The following is a 22,946-nucleotide window of genomic DNA, read 5'->3' as shown; positions in this document are numbered from 1 at the left end:
AACCACTGCCCAGTAACCACTGCCCAGTAACCACTGCCCTGTAAACACTGCCCAGTAACCACTGCCCAGTAAACACTGCCCAGTAACCACTGCCCTGTAACCACTGCCCAGTAACCACTGCCCAGTAACCACTGCCCAGTAACCACTGCCCTGTAACCACTGCCCAGTAACCACTGCCCAGTAACCACTGCCCAGTAACCACTGCCCTGTAACCACTGCCCAGTAACCACTGCCCTACCACCAGGTGTCTCCTCATACCTATTTTTTTAGATCTTATTAAGAAAGATAATCTGTGTGTGCAGATGCAATACTAGGCTATTGACACATTGGGAGTCTCTATTTCATCATAGGCTATAAATGTTCTGTGGAGAGGCGCGAATAGATAATTTATTTACAATGGTCTACTTCTAGTCTTGATGACCCAATTGCATATAAATGTTCAATCCATGGAGCGGGGAAAAGAAACTTTGAATACCTTCGAGGTCACCACGGTCAAATGCAGCAACTTCGACATGGAACGCACGACTGGCGCAAAGACCTTGAAAATAGACTTTGCAAATACTTTTCCTGGCAATGCAGTAATTTATGTGCAAGCTTGACTTGTTCGAATCAGACATCTTTGTAAAGTGTCAATTAGAAAGTGGTGCACACATCCCCCTTCCCTTAGAAGTAATACATTGTATTTGTTATCTTTGTAGAGTTAACAAGACAAAAAGATCCTTGTATTATTCTATTTACAGTGACACTCAACCCTGTTGGTATTAATCAAAATGGTGTTTGTGTGTTTGAGAGAGAGAGAGAGAGAGAGAGAGAGAAAGAGAGAGAGAGAGAGAGAGAGAGAGAGAGAGAGAGAGAGAGAGGGTAGGCAGTCACTATCCAGGGACTAATCGCTCTGCATGAACAGCTCTAGAAGCCTAGTATTGTGAGATTCAACCCCGACTTAAATATTTCAGAATTGACCAAAAGCAGAGATTGCAGGGTAATTCAAAACCACTAGAAACGGAATATAGGCAACATTTTCAAAGAGCTATCAACTTTTATCCCACTGGATGTAGGCTACCTGGGGACAATGTAGAGCGCGTTTTTTTTGTCAGTGTGGGTTGGAACAGGTGAATTGCAAGTAGCGACAATATCAAGGACCACCAAGAACAACAAAAATTTACAACAGTCCGACATCTGAAGGTAAGGTCCTCAACATATTAATTTAATTTGTGAAGAGATGAAGGTACAGTTAAGTGTTTAGTAACACAATCAATACGCACGGTCTAATAGCGACACTCAAAAGCCAGTAGGGACTATACAACTTTCGTGGGTTTTTGTAAATTGTTCCAAAAAATATTTAACAGTTAGTTAAAAGCCTATAGTTGAGCTTCATGTATCTGTTGTGAAGAGATTTTGCGATTCAAATGTTGGTGAAGCAAACATGACGTACGTCATGTTATATAAAGGTTAAATTCATTTTTTGTGTCCAAAATATGACATATTAACACTATATAGCCCAGTGTTTCTTAATCCTGAGGGTATCCATTTTTACAAAACAACTACCACACCTGATTCAAATCATTAAAGCCCGATGACGAGTTTATCCTTGAAATCAAATCAAATAAAATGTGAATTGATCACATGCGGAATACACCAGGTGTAGACTTTACAGTGAAATGCTTACTTACGAGCACATTCCCAGCGGTGCAGTTAAAATGTAAGACAAATATTTCCTCAATTAAATTAAAGGAAATCGTAAGACAATAAAAACAATAGTGAGGCTATATACAAGAAGTACCAGTACTGAGTCAACGTGCAGGTGTGCTAGGTAATTGAGGTAATAGAGTATGTACATGTGGGTAGAAACAAAAATATGCACCCCTTTGGTTCCCCAGGAACCACTGCCCATATACACTTACATATTACAGTTTTTTACAATCACTTTGGCACTAATTTCAGGAACCTTGATGTCATTTTTCAAAACTCTAGTCACAAAACTCACAACCAATGATCAAAATGCTAATTTGATGCCATCAGCTCTACAGACCTGATTTTGCTCATCAAAGAAAGTTACATTCGAACAGCGAATCATGTGGCTGCCTGCAACTCAATATATAGAGTATATAGAGTAGAGAGCTTTAGATGTTGTTCGACCAAACATTAAAACGGGCAAGATGAGTAATCTAAGCCAGTTTGACCGTGGTACGATTGTTGATGCCACACATGGTGATTCCAGCATCTCAGAAACAGCTGCCCTCCTGGGATTTTTACGCACTACAGTCTCTAGAGTTTACAGAGAATGGTGCGATAAACAAAACACATTCAGTGAGCAGCATTTCTATGGGCAAAAACACAGAGGAGAATGTCCAGACTCATTCAAGCTAACAGAAAGGCCACAAATGCTCAAATAACAGCTGTTTAAAACAGTGGTGTGCAGAAGGGCATCTCTTAACGTACAACACCATGAATAATTCAGGCTGTTGTGGAGGCAAAAGGGGGTCCTACCCAGTACTAGATAGGTGTACCTAATAAAATGGCTAGTGAGTGTACAATAATGTCAAATCTGGAAAAGTGGTACAGGGGACCATAGAAACAGTGTCTGACAAAGAATGAGGATGAAATATTACATCCCCATAGATAATATAGTCCAATTGGTTAATGTTCCATGGTAATTGGTGTCAATGGATCTCGTTATCCTGAAACTTTCATGATCTAAACATGGAATATTGTTTGTCAGTTTCCATAAAACTATGCATTAAGAGTAATACAACAGTACCTTATCATTTTGAGCAGTTGTATCAATTGATAGTTAGATCATTGTAATGAAATTAATAGACAGTCATCTCAGATGTAATGTGTGAATTGCATTTTGAAATGGTAATACTTTGATGTGTCATTTTGAACAGATGATTTTAGTTCAATGAACAAATTATATTAGCTTTATGTATATTGTATCCAAGCAGTTGGAAAAAGTGTTAGAGTTTTGAAAAATTACATCAAGGTTCCAAAATTAGTGCCAAAGTGATTGTAAAAAACTGTAAATAGATTTGCATTTTAATGAGGGAAATAAGTATTTGACCCCCTCTCAATCAGAAAGATTTCTGGCTCCCAGGTGGCTTTTATACTGGTAACGAGCTGAGATTAGGAGCACACTCTTAAACGGAGTGCTCCTAATCTCAGTTTGTTACCTGTATAAAAGACACCTGTCCACAAAAGCAATCAATCAATCAGATTCCAAACTCTCCACCATGGCCAAGACCAAAGAGCTCTCCAAGGATGTCAGGGACAAGATTGTAGACCTACACAAGGCTGGAATTGGCTACAAGACCATCGCCAAGCAGCTTGGTGAGAAGGTGACAACAGTTGGTGCGATTATTTGCAAATGGAAGAAACACAAAAGAACTGTCAATCTCCCTCGGCCTGGGGCTCCATGCAAGATCTCACCTCGTGCCTCCCGGGTGGCGCAGTGGTTAAGGGCGCTGTACTGCAGCGCCAGCTGTGCCATCAGAGTCCCTGGGTTCGCGCCCAGGCTCTGTCGTAACCGGCCGCGCCCGGTAGGTCCGTGGGGCGACGCACAATTGGCCTAGCGTCGTCCGGGTTAGGGAGGGCTTGGTCGGTAGGGATGTCCTTGTCTCATCGCGCACCAGCGACTCCTGTGGCGGGCCGGGCGCAGTGCGCGCTAACCAAGGTTGCCAGGTGCACGGTGTATCCTCCGACACATTGGTGCGGCTGGCTTCCGGGTTGGATGCGTGCTGTGTTAAGAAGCTGGTTGGGTTGTTTTAGGAGGACGCATGACTTTCAACCTTCGTCTCTCCCGAGCCCGTACGGGAGTTAGTAGCTACTACAACAATTGGATACCACGAAATTGGGGAGAAAAAGGGGTAAAATAAAAAAAATAAAAAAAGATCTCACCTCGTGGAGTTGCAATGATCATAAGAACGGTCAGCCCAGAACTACACGGGAGGATCTTGTCAATGATCTCAAGGCAGCTGGGACCATAGTCACCAAGAAAACAATTGGTAACACACTACGCCGTGAAGGACTGAAATCCTGCAGCGCCCACAAGGTCCCCCTGCTCAAGAAAGCACATATACATGCCCGTCTGAAGTTTGCCAATGAACATCTGAATGATTCAGAGGACAACTGGGTGAAAGTGTTGTGGTCAGATGAGACCAAAATGGAGCTCTTTGGCATCAACTCAACTCGCCGTGTTTGGAGGAGGAGGAATACTGCCTATGACCCCGAGAACACCATCCCCACCATCAAACATTGAGGTGGAAACATTATGCTTTGGGGGTGTTTTTCTGCTAAGGGGACAGGACAACTTCACCGCATCAAGGGATGATGGACGGGGCCATGTACCATCAAATCTTGGGTGAGAACCTCCTTCCCTCAGCCAGGGCATTGAAAATGGGTCGTGGATGGGTATTCCAGCATGACAATGACCCAAAACACACGGCCAAGGCAACAAAGAAGTGGCTCAAGAAGAAGCACATTAAGGTCCTGGAGTGGCCTAGCCAGTCTCCAGACCTTAATCCCATAGAAAATCTGTGAAGGGAGCTGAAGGTTCGAGATGCCAAACGTCAGCCTCAACCTTAATGACTTGGAGAAGATCTGCAAAGAGGAGTGGGACAAAATCCCTCCTGAGATGTCTGCAAACCTGGTGGCCAACTACAAGAAACGTCTGACCTCTGTGATTGCCAACAAGGGTTTTGCCACCAAGTACTAAAATGCAAATTAATTTATAACATTTTTGACATGTGTTTTTCTTGATTTTGTTGTTGTTATTCTGTCTCTCGCTGTTCAAATGAACCTAACCTTAAATTATAGACAGATAATTTCTTTGTCAGTGGGCAAACGTACAAAATCAGCAGGGGATCAAATACTTTTTTCCCTCACTGTATGTCATTGTGTGGGATAATGTCAGGTTCCACCATGCTCAAATGGTGCAAGCATGGTTTCAGGCCCAACCACAATTTACCACCCTGTACTTACCCCCATACACTCCTTTCCTTAAACCGATTGAGGATTTTTTCTCCACATGTAGGTGGACGGTATATGATATAGGCGCCCTCATGAACAAGCCACCCTTCTCCAGGCCATGGATGACGCATGCAATGACATCACAGCAGACCAGTGTCAGGCCTGGATTCGCCATGCCCGAAGATTCTTCCCAAGATGTTTGGCTAATGAAAACATCCATTGTGATGTGGATGAGAACCTGTGGCCAAATCCACAAGACAGGGTTGATGGAAATATAGAAGTACAGTAATCAATCTTTTGTTTTGCTTTTTACCATAAGCCAGGTGAGGAACACTGCAGTTATGTTTTACAGTAAGCCAGGTGAGGAACACTGCAGTGATGTTTTACAGTAAGCCAGGTGAGGAACACTGCAGTGATGTTTTACAGTAAGCCAGGTGAGGAACACTGCAGTGATGTTTTACAGTAAGCCAGGTGAGGAACACTGCAGTGACGTTTTACAGTAAGCCAGGTGAGGAACACTGCAGTGATGTTTTACAGTAAGCCAGGTGAGGAACACTGCAGTGATGTTTTACAGTAAGCCAGGTGAGGAACATTGCAGTGATGTTTTACAGTAAGCCAGGTGAGGAACACTGCAGTGATGTTTTACAGTAAGCCAGGTGAGGAACACTGCAGTGATGTTTTACAGTAAGCCAGGTGAGGAACACTGCAGTGATGTTTTACAGTAAGCCAGGTGAGGAACACTGCAGTTGACCTTTAACTGTTTTTTCTTTTTTTGTAGCTAATTATTTTTGCTTTGATTCAAAGAAACCTATGTTGTGATTTTATTGTATTTCATCAATAAATTTCATGTTTTGTTCAATGATTCCACTGTCTGTAGTATTCTCTCTACTAGTCCTTTTACAGTGATGCATTTTCGTGTAATAGCATAATGAAACATGTATCACATATTTTGTACTACAATATTTAATGATTGTACGGACAACTACACAGTGAAACTATCGGTATCTTGTGTGTGGGTGATCTAAATGAATGTTCCTATGGTATTTCATGATAAATGAGTTATTTGAAACAATGATTCTGCAAGTGCAAGGTTTCTTTAAAGATATGAATGCACAATGCAATGTTTTGAACATTGGACTGACTGTGTTACAAGTGATGACTGTTTTGAGTTTTGTGTCTAGAGTTTTGAAAAATGACCACAAGGTTCTGAAATTAGTGCCAAAGTGATTGTTAAAAACTGGAATCAATACATTTTCAGATGAACACAGCATTGACTGTTGCTTTTGTTGCACGCACAGTACACACCTGAGCAGGTGAGCCCTTTTTTCTGCAACATTATATTTCTGCCTTCTCTGTAATTTCATTGGTTTGAAAGAGTGATATTCTGGAGTGATTTGACAGAGCTACTGCCTGTCAAGTCTTCAGCGAGGTTTTGAGATTCGTATTGTCGATGGATTGAGAATAATACCTGTAAAAGGAAAAACAATATTTAAAATCAAATTGCATTGGTCACATGCGCCGAATACAACTGGTGTTGACTTTACCGTGAAATGTTTGCTGAGGAGCCCTTCCCAACGAGGCAGAGTTTAATAATACAAATAAAATGAAAGAATGGAGCTATATAGAGGGAGTACCAGTACCAACCAATGTGGAGCTAAATACAGGGAGTACCAGTACCAGATCAATGTGGAGCTAAATACAGGGAGTACCAGTACCAGATCAATGTGGAGCTATATAGAGGGAGTACCAGTACCAGATCAATGTGGAGCTAAATAGAGGGAGTACCAAAAAAAAAAGTAAAAAAATTATACAAATTAAACATTCTTCATGGTATTCAGTTTAAGGTTGAATGACCTCAGTTGGTGATTGAAAGAGTTAATGACAGAAGCAGAATGGTTAACATATCCATGCTTTTTCTTGGTTTTAAGGTTGGGAACAGAGACCAGGTTTGTGTGTGTGTGTGAGTGAGAGTGAAACAGAGGGAGAGTGCGAGTTTGTGTAAGTGAGAGTATGAGTGAGACAGTGAGAGTGCATGTGAGTGTGAACGTGAGTTTGTGTGAGCGTGAGTGTGTGTGAGAGTGTGAGTAAGAGTGTGTGTGAGTTGTGAGTGTGTATGTGTGTGAGAGAGAGTGAGTGTGTGAGAGTGCGTGTGTGAGTGTGTGTGGCACTAGCCTGTGCACGTGTTTGTATGTGTGAGATCAAGAGGTTCAAAACAATTGTCTTTCACTTCCCTCCACAAACAATTGACGGATGTTGTGCTACTTACTCCCTAGTCCCCAACATTAGCTTTGTTACATTATTGGCAGAATTGCGGCCAGAAAAGGTTATTAAATGAGGGTTATTGAATTAATGCACCTGGAAAGTATTTATCTTTATCCTAAACAGCATCCGCCACCACAACAACTCCATCTATTTGGTTATAAGATGGCTGTCGTCAACTCAGTATTACGTAATCTGACAGAGACAAACAGCATGGCACAGCACTAAAAGACGTCTGGGACTACTGTAGGGATGCTTAATAAAACCATTTGGCAGTTGTTTAGATGGGTTTGACAAACTCTTCACGAGGAGAAGTCTTGGTATAAAAATAGAAAACCTCGAAAGGCTCATGACACCTCATCTCAAGTTCAACTTATAGTACGAGCAGCACATACAATATGTGAGTGTGTTTCCTGTACTATGCTATCCAATGAGTGTGACTCAACAAGAGTGTCTCAACTGACATTCCTAAGTGTTATCACTGGGGCGGCAGGTAGCCCTAGTGGTTAAGAGTGTTGGGCCATTAAGCAAAAGTTCACTGGTTTCTCCTAGGTGAAAAATATGTTTATGTGTACCTTGAGCAAGGCACTTAACCCTAATTTATCCTGTAAGTCACTCAATGATTCTTAGAAGGGATCAATGCCAGCTTCAGCAATACCTCCACTTGTGTTTTCGTGTTGCTGGCTTATTCTTACCTCCTGAGGATTTCTCAGAAGACACTGAAATCTAGCCATTTTGAACAGAAACAGAATCTCTCCATCAGTTGCTTGTGTGATGTGGGTAAACACCACTACATCCTGATTACAGTATGTTTTATTTGTTTGCTCCTGACTTAGCTGGTTGGGTGTATCGAGAGTGACTCTTTTGAAGAGATGACAAAGTCACTAGTTTCTCACTTCTCATCCTCTTAAAAAATGTTCTCCCTCTTCTCTTTCTGTGTGAACAGGTTCTGCTGAATTCCATGGATCGGACACTCAAGAGGCTTCATCTACTTCTGCTCCCGACCGCTGTCACTTTCTGGTCTCTCCCCTTCTCTATGGCCACCAGCGTGGCCCCAGGGGGATGTGGCTCCAATGTAGGCTCCCTGTACTATAGCCTGTGTGACCTCAGTGCCGTATGGGGCATTGTACTGGAGTCATTCGCGGCGGCTGGCGTGGTGGGTTCCATCATCATCCTCATCGTCCTCCTGGCCAGCCTACCCTTCATCACAGACAAGAACAAGAGGAGCTCCGTGGGGCTCCATGCCTGCTTCCTGATCTGTACCCTGGGCCTCTTCTGCCTCACTTTCTCCTTCATCGTAGGGAAGGACTTCGCCACATGTGCCTCGCGGCGCTTCCTCTTCGGGGTGCTGTTCGCTGGGTGCTTCACGTGTCTTCTCATGCAGTGTGTGAGGCTGAACCTCCTGGCCCGCAGGGGGGATCAGGGGCCCCGGGCCTGGGTTCTGTGTCTGGGAGCCCTGGGGCTCTGGCTGGTGGAGGTGGTCATCAACACAGAGTGGCTGATCATTACCATTGTTCGCTACCCACTGTCACCGCTCAACGTTACTGGGACAGCACTAGGCACGGCCGCCGACGTGCCATGTAACATCGCCAACCAGGACTTTGTAATGGCGCTGATCTACGTACTGAATCTTCTCCTAGCTGTCGTAGTGGCATCCTTACCCTCCCTGTGTGGGAAACACAAGCAGAGACGCCAGGAGGGAGCAATACTCCTCGTCACGGGTCTCCTCTCTGTGTTCATCTGGGTGGCCTGGATCACCATGTACGTCTGGGGGAACCTGAGGACCGGTGGACCCAGCTGGGATGACCCTACCCTGGCCATCGCCCTGGTCAGCAACGCCTGGGTGTTCCTGGTCCTCTACACCATCCCAGAGATCTGCTCTCTGACTCAGGAGGACGGGGGGGCGCCGGGGTTCAGAGAGGACCTGTACCCCAGTAGAGGGGTGGGCTACGAGACCATCCTGAAGGATCAAGGAGCCAAGAATATGTTTATGGAGAACAAGGCTTTCTCTATGGATGAAAACTTAGGTATGTAGACATACAGTCATGCATGCACACACAGGTGAGCGCAAACACACACATTCACAAACACACACTGACACTTGTTGACCCACTAATTACCTGGCTTCACTAATTAGTACACCTCACTAGACGACAGGATGTTTTGTCCTCTTGCTGGCAAATCACATACAGTGGATGATTCTAACACACCTAGCAAACATTAAAGGGGGAAGTTCATTAAGAGGGCCACTGAAGCTTGCATCAGTACAGTCCGACACATGAATAAGGGAACGTTGTTGTCTGCATGGAGTGATCTTCACACACTGTGTAAATGGCCTCGAAACGGTAATGAATTTCACACCCAGTTTACGTTCTCCAAACTCTTCAGAATTTGATATGCTGATGGTTTTAATCCTGTTGGTGACCCGTATCTGATCTAGTAGGATGCAGCCGGGCCAGACAGGACACTGTGTCCCTCCTCCTCCCACTCTATCTCTTTGATGCTGCTCTAACTGCCCTCAACATGCCCTAGCCTCATCTCATCACCACAAGGTTTGCGTTCCAAATGGCACCCTGTTTCCTATGTAGTGCATGCACTTCTTTTGACCAGGGCACATAGGTCTAAGGTCAAACGTAGTGCACTATATAGGGAATAGGGTGCCCTTTGGGACGCATACTATGGCTTAGGTTAAAGTGGGAGGGATAATAGCACATGGTAATGTGGATGGCGGATGGCGCCTTTTGAGTTAGCAGCTCTGTCCTGACAGAGATTAGCTTACTGTATGTCCTGGTCTGCTGAGAGATCAGCTGGCACCACGCCCTATCAAGACAATATTAGAAGATAGAGGGACACCATTTTTACCGACTGGAATATCATGTTTGAATAAATTAAACTAAATAACATTTGGCCTAGCTCATCAAACTAATAATGAGAAGAGAACGGAGAATGTTGGGAGAAAAATAAGCCTTCCATATTTGGCGATTATATTAAATAGTAAAAGGGAATGTTTGTTTTAAAAGAAATGAACATTTTCTGGTAGAGACTGAGAATGAAGGATGATGAGAGAGAGCTATGAAAACATTAAATAGTCAGTCACTGTCTATGTTTAGCCAGAAGACTTATTTAAAAGTTAAGCTACCGAGTCACCTCTCCCACACACACGTTCCATTACCACCGATCTACCAGGTGATTCAATGGGAGTTTGTAATTACTAAAACGTTAGTACATGTCTAGAATAGAACAGTGACCTAACCAGTGTCCCATGCGTACATAAATGTTGACACAACACACTCCTCAGCTCTGATTCAGTCCCAATATCAATAATTGTGTTTGCGTTACTGTGCCGTCTCCATAGATACCTAGTCAGTTGCACAACAGAATGAATTCAACTGAAATGTGTCTTCCGCATTTAACCCAACCCCTCTGAATCAGAACATCTGAACGTTCTGTACATTTTCATTCTCTTGAACAGGCCCCAGGTGTAGATAATCAAGTCAAACCAATCAAACAATGATATTGTGTACAGATAAGTATAAATAAGTTGTGACACTGTACTGCACAGCAAATTCTCCAGTGTTACTTAAAAAATATATCATTTTTAAGGCTTTACACTAAGCAGTGTTAAATCAAGTGGATCCATATAGACACCGGAACAGTGTTAAATTAACACACTGCTTAGTGTAAAGCCTTATTCAAATATTGCCCTGAGTGCCTTGTATTTGTTAAGGACAGAGAAATGGTTGTTGCATTCATCCATTTTCTGTCCGATGGACTTCACCAACTCAGATCCTAAGCTATCATAAAATTGTTTTGTTTCAAATGTTAACGAAAAACCATGCTTATTTCATAAGGCCTTATTTGTTTTAGCCTAATACAGGGGCTTGAAACTCATACACATCACTTTGAACCAAAACCACGCCCATCGTTATCAAATTTCCTAGCTATGTTGCTGGTTTATTTTTTAGAATTGTTTGTTTCAATATCTATGTTTGTGCATGTACATATATTAATTAATTAATGTATCTGATGCTACTCATATAAATTGCAAACAGTTTCTGAACTAATGCAATTTGTTACTTGGACTTATTGTACCCATTTACTGAAATGGTTGTTCCAGTTTAGATGCTTTAGGTAGTCTCATAGTTTAGTCTTCCCAACTCTGGCAGTCATTCTGAATACAGGTTGGAGGTATTAAAAAATCCAATAGGTGGATGTCCCCACACTGGCTGGATTACAATAGGAATTACACATCACTTTATGGCCTGTTAACCATGACTTCCAGGCTGTTGTATTGCTCTCTAATATTTATATATATTTTAGATTTGTTCTTAAAGGGGTACAAACACTACCCAGTAAAGTTATCCTTTGTACCTTTAGTTATGAGTGCATAATTGGCATGTGAGAAGGCTCACAAAATCATGTTTGAAGGAGTTGTGGAATTCTAACTGCAAGTCATACAGTATTATACTGGAATCCAGCAGGAGTTAAACTACCCAACAGTTAGAATTGTTATTCACCTACAGCCTGCGTTCAGAATGAGCACCATGATTAGAAACATTGGGTCTTGACTACCTAAGCCAACTCAACTGGAACAAACACTTCAGTAAGGGTTACAGAAAATCAAACTGAATGGATTTGTTTAGATGTATGTTATGTATCTCTGTGTAGCATAAGATTAATCAATGTGAATACAAAAACATAGCTATTGAAACAAACAATTCTAAAAATCAACCTGCAATAGAGCATGCTGGAAAATATAATATAATGATGGGCAAAGTTATGTGTATGAGTTTCAGACCCCTTTATTACGGTGAAAGTAGGCTCTCAAAAGGCCTGATGAAATACGTATGGTATTGGGTTCAATAAAGTTTTTTTAATGATAACATACTCACTTAGGGTCTCACATTGTGAAGTCTATAGGACTGAAACTGTACTGTATGAGTAAAACAACCATGTCTCTGTCACTAACAAATCAGTCATGGATGGCATTTTCTCAAAAGGCACTATTACTTTTCCGGTGTCTATATGGGTCAACAAACTCCACACTTTCAGTGTTTACTCAACCCGGTCAGTGTTTATTATTATTATTAATTACATTTTTTAACACAAAGATGTGTCTTATAAGTCCATGTCCCAGGTAATTTGTTGTGTAGATCCATGTATATTCCTCAATGCTAAATGGAAAGATAAGTGCTATGTAATTCCCTGGTTCATTCTGTGCTTATCTTTTCCATTCATTTGTGAATGAGGGATGTACCTGAACCTACATACTGTAACTGATGGCATTGGACAGAATAAGGAAATTATGTTTGTTTCAGCATCACTGGAAGAACGTTCAGACCTGACTGTTGCTCAACAAAACATTTGATACGCTGATGTTCATCAAATGCAATCACCATCTTAAATGATTAGCCAAGATCTAAAATGACTGTTAAAGAACCATAGGCTATGACAATGATGTAAAAATTAATGTAATTCACGATGTAAAGAAATCCTGAAAAATAAATGTTAACCAATAAAACAAAATCAGTTTATTACTTTCCATTATTTATTTCCATTATTTTGATTGATAAATACCATGTGTTAATGATAATATATTTAGACTAGTTAAACTACCTGTTCTAGTTTTTGGTTCTTCATCAAATATATAGCAGCCAATGAGTCATTGTTGGTTGTTTTCAAATAACTTGCATATATTCAAATATCTTCAAGTATTATTTGGTTTTCTGAGACCTGTATTTGAATATCAAAGGAAATAGTTGCCTTTAGTTGATTCTCTATGTTCGACTACCTCGAGTATTTCGAAAGTTGGAATTTTCAAATAAGCTACAGAATACAACTATTTCCTGCACAGGTCTGATTTGCACTACCATTGTTTATAGAGGAGGCACAGTTGAATGGACAATTGAGATAATATAGTTATGGGCCAATTCAGACTTAGGAAATCATTACATTTTTTACGTGTTTTGATTTAAGCACTTCACAGTATTTGGTATTCAGACTTACCTTATGCAAGTGCGTAACGAGCTCTTTGTGTGTGGCTCCCTTATGCGCACTGAATAAATTTAGTTAAACCGCCAAAAATCCTCCCACTTGTTGGCCAACAGATTTTGTCATGGAATTTTCAGTACATTTATCTAAAGCTATCCCTTTAAATACGGTGTACCTTTTAATTGTAATTTTCTCGACAGACTCACTAGAATATATTCAGAGAACAGGGATCAATAAAGAAAGCCATCAAAATATGCATATTAATCTCCTTTTAGTTGATCAAAAATATTCTGATATCAGAAAAGTATTGCGACCCCACCATGTAAAAAAAAGGTACTGTAATCAATAGTCAGTGTTTATTTTTTGATTTGTGGCTATGACAATTACAGTATAACAACATACAAGGAGCGTAGCGACACGAACAGTTACGTCTTACAGATTGAGTTTGATAGCTCAGCTGCATCTGAGTCCAAATATAAACCTAATGACCGTGACAGCTTTAGTTTCCCACTGAAAACCAAACTGCAGCCTTAGTATTTGTTTCATTGTCAATATTACAGATATACAAGGAGGATAGCGATACTGACGTCTTATAAATTGAGCTTGATAGCTTAGTCTGAGTCTGAGTATAAACCTGTTTCTCCAGTGACCCCATTCTCAAATAAGGCGACCCCTCCCATGTTGGGGAAACGCTGATTTAGAGTTAGGAGAGTATTTATGAATCTACCTACTTCATAAAAATAACAGATCATCCTGAAAGTTGCCATATTAAGTTCAATCCATGAAATATTGGAAGGGGAGAAAAATGTACAATGGAACTGTGATAACAACGGTCCAGTCGTCATGAACCGTGCTCCAGGCTTCAGGTTTAAACGGTCATATTTTGTCTACATTACATAATGATTCAAATAGGCTACATGTCCCTTGTAACTTGTAATTCAATATTATTCATTATTGCTAGCGACCCTCAGCAACAACCACATGGACGTGACAGCGTTTACAGAGGAAACAAATAAAAATGGTCTAAATCAAACAATGTAATGAAATGTAGGGTAAGCCTACCAACTGAAAGGAACTAACACTAAATTGGCAGTTAAATATGTGTGCTTGTTACTTACGGTCGCTACCGATATTGGCTTATAACATTGAACATAATAGGAAATTGTAGGAAACAGGAAAAGTCGGGGAATATAATTAAATATTCTAGAGTGCACAAAGGTTAAATTTGGCACAACTGTCATTCTGCTCGGATATGCCTCGCATCTCGCATCTACTTGGAACTGAAAAGTTAGCTAGACCTTATTCATGGTTTCCTCGTGCGTAAGGGTGGTTGAAATATGAGGGAATTAAGTCAAGGTCTAATTATGGTGCATCTGTAGTCACACATCTGCCACTCCTCCATTTATGTGATCTCCAACCTAAACGAATACATGGCTGGCACATGAATTTCCCCATGCTTACATTGTCAGAATAGGCACAGAGAGAAAATTGCATAAAACGGGAATTAAGTTCCATTGAAGCTTACATAACTTGGGTCTGAATTCCACCCTTATAGCCTAAATCAGTGGTTTATGATCTTGTCATGGTGGTTAAAACCATGACTGGTTGCTTGGGAACACTGAATGCCTAGAGCCCTCAAACTCAACTCTGGACTTCAAAGCTAGTTCCACTGAGTTTTTCATTGTGCTCCTCTACGGATCAGGTTGGCACAATTAATTATCACGTAGAACAAAAAAACAGCAGCCAACAGCCCTTGTAGGTTAAGAGTTGAATACCTCTGACCTAGAGAAGGACAACATTTCAGAGCTGAATATCTGACTAAGTTGGATTGATTGCGATTAGAAGTTGAATATGTATTTATATAAAGAAAGTATCCATTGTCCCTACGTATATTATTCAGATGTTGTCTGTTTTCTTGTTGTACCTTTCAGGTCCGAAGGTTGTGTCCCCATACAGTGGCTACAGTGGTCAGCTCCGCAGTTCTGTCTACCAGCCCACAGAGCTAGCTATCATTAGCAAGGGAATGGGGAATGTGAGTACTGGCCATCAGTTGTTTGTCCATATGCGCTCGCGTGCGCACACACACACACACACACACACACACACACACACACACACACACACATCCTCAGATTGTTGTTTTTTGTTTTTCAATTATCTCTTAAAAAGAAAGAGGACCCATATTAATATCCATTTGTTTAAATATTATTCCCTTCTCTTTTGTCTGGATGCTGATGTGCATGTTGTGGCCCATGTGTATCGCTGACTGCAGCAGGAAATGTCCTATGAGTCTCGCATCCCCCGAGCCTCCATCAACAACAGCTCCCCGGCCCACAGCGGGGGCAGTACCCTGTCAGTATGCACCGACGAGGCCGCAGACACACAGACACAACAGGGCCACAGTGTAGGTGGAGATAGACAGCCCATGTCCTCTTGTGTGCGTCCCAAATGGCACAGTATTAATTTTATGTTACACTACTTTTGACCAGAGCCCGGTCAAAAGTAGTGCACTAAATAGGGAATAGGGTCCGATTTGAGACGAACACCTGCTGTACTCGGACACATTCTCCTCACCTTTCTCTAGCCTCTGTCTGCACACAGCACAAGCAATCCTCTCAACTCTGTCGTATACCTGTATCCATAGCAACTTGTTCTACCTACGGGTTCCTCCTGATGAATTCTCTCTTTGTCTATGTTTCACCTTGACGAGCATGTGTATTCTCTTCCTGCTCTTGTACACGCTTATTGGATGGTGTTTAGTTCTACATTCCTATCGGATGGTTTTTAGTTCTACATTCCTATCGGATGGTTTTTAGTTCTACATTCCCATTGGATGGTTTTTAGTTCTACATTCCCAGGGAATATATCGTTTTTGTCTTTTTCTCTTATTTAGATGTTCCTGTTTTGGACCTGTCTTATCTTTCACTTCATTTGTCCTGTGGGTTTCTTACTTCTTTCTGGTGTTATGGACAGTCCTCTTATCAATTCAATCTTTTTTCACACGCACATTGCATTAGGACTATCATTACACTACGCATATTTATGACATTAGCCTCATGTGCAATTCCACGATAACAGAATTACGGTGAGACTCCGATTTTACACTTCCTTGTTGAAGTTAGACCTTCTGCATGGAGTTGTATGGTTTGTTAAGCTTTTGAAATCAATGGTTTAAGTTTGGCATACATTTTAAATTGACAAATCTGAGTCCCAGCGTAATTCCGTTACCATGGAATTGCCCCAAAACAGTTTTTAACAATATCATCTCTCTTTTTTTCAGGGTAATGGACTGCACAAGAAATCCCAGTGGTGAACACAGACTTTACGTTACACCTCTCTCCTCAAGACATTTTTGTTCATCCATTTTATTCAAATCTGTTGACTCTATTTTGCTGTTTTCCATTGGATTCTCAATATGAGCTGGTATGAGCTGGCTCTAAAGCGACCAGCCTATCAGACCCCAGAGGTGACATTTGGGTGATCGATACAAACAATTTGCCTATCTATAAATGGACAGTCCTGCACAGCAAAATCAATGGTGTAAATTCAACTCTGAAAGTGTTAAATGTATACTATTTTCAGTGAACATATGAGTCCCACTGAACTGGTGTTAATATAACACTTTTTAAACTGTTAAAGATTGAACTCTGTTGCAGTGTTCCCCATTCAACTCTTAAACTGTTCATAGGAACTTGATTGTGGTGTTTGCATAGCTCTACTGTAGAGTATTATGCAACACCTACAGAGTAAAACGTAACACTAGACAAATTTGCTTATTTCCCAGAGTGCCTTTTCTTTTCAAGTGAATTGTAAAGTTAACACCCATGACTGTATTTGTTAACGATAGAGACATGCTTACTGAATTTAATTTAAAAGGCCTGTAGCTTTTACCTACTGAGTATCTAAAACTATGACTCTATGATAGTACATGTATCATGACCTAGTTTCATCCTAACACAGAGGTGTTAAGAAAGTCATGGTTTGCACACCAAATCAGGCCTGCAAATTACATTATGCTGGCTCTCGAAGTGATGTGTAATTCCTATTGAAATCCAGCCAGAGTTGGGATATACTATAGTTAAAATTGTTATTCACTTGCAACCTGCATTCAGAATGATTGTCAGTCAGGGTTCTTCTTCTTTTGACTACCTAAACCATTTAAACTGAAACAACAATTTTAGTAACGGGTGCAATAAATGTAACTAAGTGATTGGATTAGTTTAGAAAAATGTATGTTAACTTATCTTTGTGTAGTTTTAAGATTAATCAATCAATGTACATGTAAAAACATAGACATTAAAAGCAATCCTAAAAAATCAACCTGCAGTAGAGCATGCTGGGAAATATGATAATGATAGGCATGCTTTTGATGGGACTGTTTAACTCTCCACAGTGTAAAACAATAACTATGCTTATTAACACTAACACTTGGGGATATTTTACCCAACTGAGTGTTACTTTCACTCTTACAGAGTGAATTTATCTCCTGAATAAACACAAGAAAAGTTACACTGAAAAATCAACACTGGCCAATTTGCTGTGTGTGTTTGACATAACCCTATAGATCAAAGCAACCTGCAGTCAAAGCAACCCACAGAGCAGACGGTATACCCATGGCTTAGGGAGAAAACAATATATTTTGTTAAGGTTACCATTCCTCTCACTGTGAACTGAGCTAAGCTCTCCACTGGACGTACTGTGACAGATGAACTGTGAGCATGCTGGAATGGTGGGAAATTATAGTCAGACTTTCTCTCTGCATGGGGGGTATTTTGGCAACAAAGGTGGCTATAGTAAACATACACACACACACACACACACATACACACACACTCAGATGGAAGTGCAGCCAACGACAAGATCAGTCAAGCGAGCGGCCAACAGGTGTGACGGTGTCATGGGATTTACCTGCCATCCCTGGGTTCCCAGAGGAGGACTCATTAAGAGTGGAAAATTCCATATCTGGAACATCTCTATGGTTCCATGGAATCTTGGGAAAGGACTCTTCTGTCTCTGGGATACCAACTAATATGAATACACTTAGTTATAGGTTAAGCATTCAAATAGTGTGCACTTGCTTGCTTTAAATGAAGTAAGGGCCAATATTATTAAATCAAAATCCAATCAAATCTAATTTTATTTGTCATGAGCGCCGAATACAACAGGTGTAGACCTTACAGTGAAATGCTTACTTATGAGCCCATTCCCAACAGTGCAGTTTTAAGAAAATACCTAAAAAGTGTCAATGTTTAGTGCTTAGCTTGTGGATATCACTTTCATAAAGTTCACATAGCTATTTCAGTTGTAGCTAAAGGGTGTTGAATGAACTCATGTAAATACCATGCCAATGAATGTCTCCTCACTACATACTGTATGTATGGAAGCACTTGTATGAACTGTTGTATGAATTTGAAATATATTTTTAACATAGCTATTTACAGTACTTACTTTTTTATCAAATCAGATTTGAGCTTACACTTGTAATTGCAATCCTGAAATGTAAATCTAATATGAAGTTTAAAAACCATAATTAATTATTTGATTGCACATTCTGTATCAACAACCATTAATGTCCCAAATAATAAAGATTCACTGGTGAAATACATAGTCCGAAGAGAATCTGTCATAAATAAAACTCTAATTTCGGTAATATCTTATACTGTTAATTACCCTTATACTAAAATAAATGCCCATATGTTTTATTTTATTTTAATTTTACCTTTATCTAGGCAAGTCAGTTAAGAACCAATTCTTATTTTCAATGACGGCCTAGGAACAGTGGGTTAACTGCCTGTTCAGGGGCAGAACGACAGATTTGTACCTTGTCAGCTCGGGGATTTGAACTTGCAACCTTCAGAGACTACATAATATACTATACACTGAGTGGCCCGTTTATTAGGTACACCACCCTGTTCACAAAAATGGTTCGCTCCTACAGACAGTGAGTCATGTGGCTGTGGCTTTCTATATAAAACAGGCAGACAGGCATTCTGCTACTGTTCGACTGAACGTTCGAATGGGCAAAATGAGTGACCTAAGTGAGTTTGAGCATAGTAGCATCGTTCCCGTATCTCAGAATCGGCTATCCTCCTGGGCTTTTCACACAGGCAGTGTCTAGGGTTTACCGGGAATGGTGCGACAAACAAAAACATCCATTCAACGGTAGTCCTGTGAGCAAAAACAAATCAAATCCAAATCAAATTCTATTTGTCACATACACATGGTTAGCAGATGTTAATGCGAGCGTAGCAAAATGCTTGTGCTTCTAGTTCCGACAATGCCATAATACCGAACGAGTAATCTAACCTAACAATTCAGCTTGTCGGTGAGAGGTCAAAGGAGAAAGGCAAAAATCATGCAAGCTAACAGCTAGCCACAAACAGGCAAATAACGTTGGTCCAACGGTTTGTGTTAAATGCGGAAGACACATTTCATTTGAATGCATTCAGTTGTACAACTGACTAGGCTTCCCCTTTCCCTTGTCACAGAGGGGCTATTGCAGAAGATGATCACACCGGGTTCCACTCCTATCAGCTAAAAACAAGAAGAAGCCGCTTCAGTGGGCATTTTATCACAAACACTGGACAATTGAGGAGTGGAAAAACATTGCCTGGTCCAACGAATCCCAGTTCCTGTTGCATCACACTGATTGCAGAGTCAGGATTTGGTGTAAGTAGCATGAGTCCATGGCTCCATCCTGCCTGGTGTCAACGGTACAGGCTGGTGGCGGTGGTTTAACAGTGTGGAGAATGTTTTCCTGGCACACATTAGGTCCCTTGATACAAATTGAGCAATGTTTCCATGCCCTGAATAAGTCATGCTGTTCTGGAGGCAAAGAGGGGTCTGACCTGGTACTATATGAGTGTATCTAATAAACTGGCCACTCAGTGTATATTGTATTATAGTTCAATTATAGTTGTCAACATTGCTATTACAATGTCTGGCATGCAAATTCATGTGATGGGGAAATAGCACAGCAAAGCTGTAACCCAGTGTTGTCAGGTCACTGGTCTGTTGCCGCTGTGTGAAGAGACTGTAGACATCAATAGAATAAGGAATTAGTAAATTAATAGGATCTCTCTGGAAAAAGGCTAGTTTCCCTCGGCAGACGGGTTGCCTCCCACATTAACAATGTTCCAACATACTGTTGCCCTAGGTATGGGATTTCCCAGACTAGATAGATGCCATCTCAAAGGACACAGTTGATTGGTGGCGGAAAAGTACTTAATTCTCTGCTCTCTCGCTCCCTGTTGCATGGGTTATTTCCATAGCCACCTTGATAAGAGCCTCTGTGGAACTCCCCTCAGGGTCTCTATGTGTCACACTGAGTGTTCATTCAAAATGGCACCCTTTATCCTATAGTGCCCATAGGGTTCTGGTCAAAAGTAGTTCACCCTGTAGGGCATAGGTTGCCATTTGGGGCGCACAGGGTGATATAAGAGTACAACAACAGGTTAGTTAAGGCCAGGGTTACAAGTTGGATAACAACACAGTTTTTAAGTACTATTTTTATTTGAGTGGTATAAGGAGATAGCTAAAAGAATGTAGAGTGGTGGGTTGCATTCACAGCCAAGAATGTGCTATTGTTTCATGAGTGAGACGTGTGTGTTGACTTTCACACCCCTCATTTGTTTTGCCTATCAGTTTACTAATCACAGGGTCCCGTGTGGTTCAGTTGGTAGAGCATGGTGGTTGCAATGCAAGGGTTGTGGATTCGATTCCCACGGTGGACCAGTATGGGAAAAAGTACAAAAATGTATATACTCACTACTGTAAGTCACTCTGGATAAGAGCGTGTACTAAACCACAAAGGCCCGTTGTGTGTTAGAGAAGATAAGTCAGGTGTTATAGAGTAGCTGGCCACTGCATGGGCAATTTGGTTTTGTTAGGTTGTTGTGGAAAAGGACAAAATAAACTGTTCACATAATGAAAAATGATCGAATAATTATTTGGGCTAAATAATTTGCTATGCCATTATTTGATAGGTGTCTGATGACACATATACAATACTTCTAATACTCAGACATTCTGATACACCAGTGGACAAAGAATTGGGAGACACCCAAAAAACGTTCTGCTTATTTTCATAATAGCATGTCATTAGATCATGTGTGTGGTCATAGTAATATTGTATCCAGTTACACTGACTGACATTAGATCATGTGTGTGGTCATAGTAATATCGTATCCAGTTACACTGACTGACATTAGATCGATGGAACGATACCAGTCATCAAAGGGGATGGAAATAATTAATTTATGTTTGTTGTATAATCTATTTTGTGCTTTTGATATGAAAGATACAGTATACAGTATGTATCCATAGTTCTCTCCCTGGTTGTATTATGACAACATAAGAGAGACCTAAAGTAAGACAGTATATCTATCCAGAGTTCTCTCCCTGGTTGAATTTTGACAACATAAGAGAGCCCTAAAGTGGTCCAGAATATCCACTCGTGCCTTGTTATAGAGCTTGTACAAATCAAACATCATACTGTCTTACTATCTGGTCTAGTGAATCACCACCCAAGTTACCATTGCAGTTGCCTGTTGTTTATCTGTTATCCTGGCCAGTGTTAGTTGGAGCGATTCCACTATCTGGGATGGGCTATTCAGGTCTGTATATCTGGGATGGGTTATTCAGGTATGTTATGATGACAAATGCTGGTGCTGGCAACACCCTATACAGGGCTATAATCCTAGGGCTGTAATGGATAGGGATAGACTGAGAGGAGGGTATGCTTTGAATGTGTTGTGCATCTGTTGAAGTCTGTCAGTAAGCACGTGTGTATGAGCTGCCTACCCTCAAGCCTTGGCTCCATGCCATTGTGGCATAAACTGACTGCTGCCTCCTCAGTCTTGCAACCATGAAAAATAAAGCTAATCAACGCAAACCTTCCATTGTGATAGCACCTATTCTCTCTCTCACGCTCTCGCTCTCTCTCCTGTAAGTGGGCGTCAGGGTGGCTGAATGTGATTTATGTCTGATTCCAACTACAGAAGGTTGACCTTGATAACCTCCAAGTGCTAAATAGCTAGGGAAGGGCTCCCCCACACAAGTCTAAACTATCTCTATCAAGTGTTGTTGAATGCTGCTGGCTCAGGAGGAGGAAAAGCTATATTTTCTTTGATGGGCAGAGAAGAAGGAGAACCGGATATTTTCTAGGACAATCCTACCTCAACAATGTAGGGTCACGAAACGGTTGTAGGCTTACGAAACCCATTCTGTGATGAAAACAATGTAGGGTTATGAAACCCATTCTGTGATGTACATACAGAAATGTGGTTATAACAAAGACTTGATATATTATGTAAGGGTGGGAAGATTAAATAGGTAGATGTGGTTCTTTGTGTTAGCGCCCACACATAGGTTAAGTTCATATGACTCTGTTACACAATGGGCGCATCCCAATTGGCACGCTATTCCCTATATTGTGCACTACGTTCTCTTTCTAACGCCCAGAGGAGTGTGTGTGATGCGGAGTGTGTGATGCAGGGATAGATTTATTGGAAAGACCTAACCTTGAGATCAGAACCTAGGCTCAGAGGAAGTGAGAGGGAATATTCTGATCAATGTGAAAAACAAACCCTGTCTGTGAACACAAGGTCAGGGGAGCCACAGAGATGCAGTAGAATTCCTTTTAATTCTGTGGTCAGCGCATTAAGAAAAGCATCGCTACCCTCATCTAGTCTGTGTTCTATGTCCATTGGGGTATACATACAGTAAAGTAC

At 41.1% G+C, this 22,946-nt stretch overlaps 1 protein-coding gene across 3 annotated transcripts in view; it reads left to right on the top strand.

The window, feature by feature from the left end:
• The first annotated feature begins 763 nt into the window (after positions 1 to 763).
• LOC139381860 (G protein-coupled receptor, class C, group 5, member C) overlaps positions 764 to 22,946 on the top strand; it is a 35,229-nt gene continuing 13,046 nt past the window's right edge. The window contains exons 1-6 of one of the 3 annotated variants that reach the window (XR_011628586.1): positions 841 to 1,182; positions 8,171 to 9,251; positions 15,147 to 15,247; positions 15,488 to 15,619; positions 16,496 to 17,754; positions 18,396 to 19,884. Coding sequence is in view for 1 of the 3 variants with exons in the window: in XM_071125687.1 (XP_070981788.1) it covers positions 8,186 to 9,251; positions 15,147 to 15,247; positions 15,488 to 15,619; positions 16,496 to 16,528 (1,332 nt within the window). In the remaining 2 variants the exon portion in view is untranslated. Of the gene's footprint in view, positions 1,183 to 8,170; positions 9,252 to 15,146; positions 15,248 to 15,487; positions 15,620 to 16,495; positions 19,885 to 22,946 lie in introns of those variants that run through there. The other 2 variants (XM_071125687.1, XR_011628587.1) reach the window with 2 other exon arrangements.

The sequence above is a fragment of the Oncorhynchus clarkii genome, chromosome 23 (genome assembly GCF_045791955.1).
Source record: "Oncorhynchus clarkii lewisi isolate Uvic-CL-2024 chromosome 23, UVic_Ocla_1.0, whole genome shotgun sequence".
NCBI classification, from domain to species: domain Eukaryota; kingdom Metazoa; phylum Chordata; class Actinopteri; order Salmoniformes; family Salmonidae; genus Oncorhynchus; species Oncorhynchus clarkii.
This window is presented reverse-complemented; position numbering and strand designations above follow the sequence as displayed.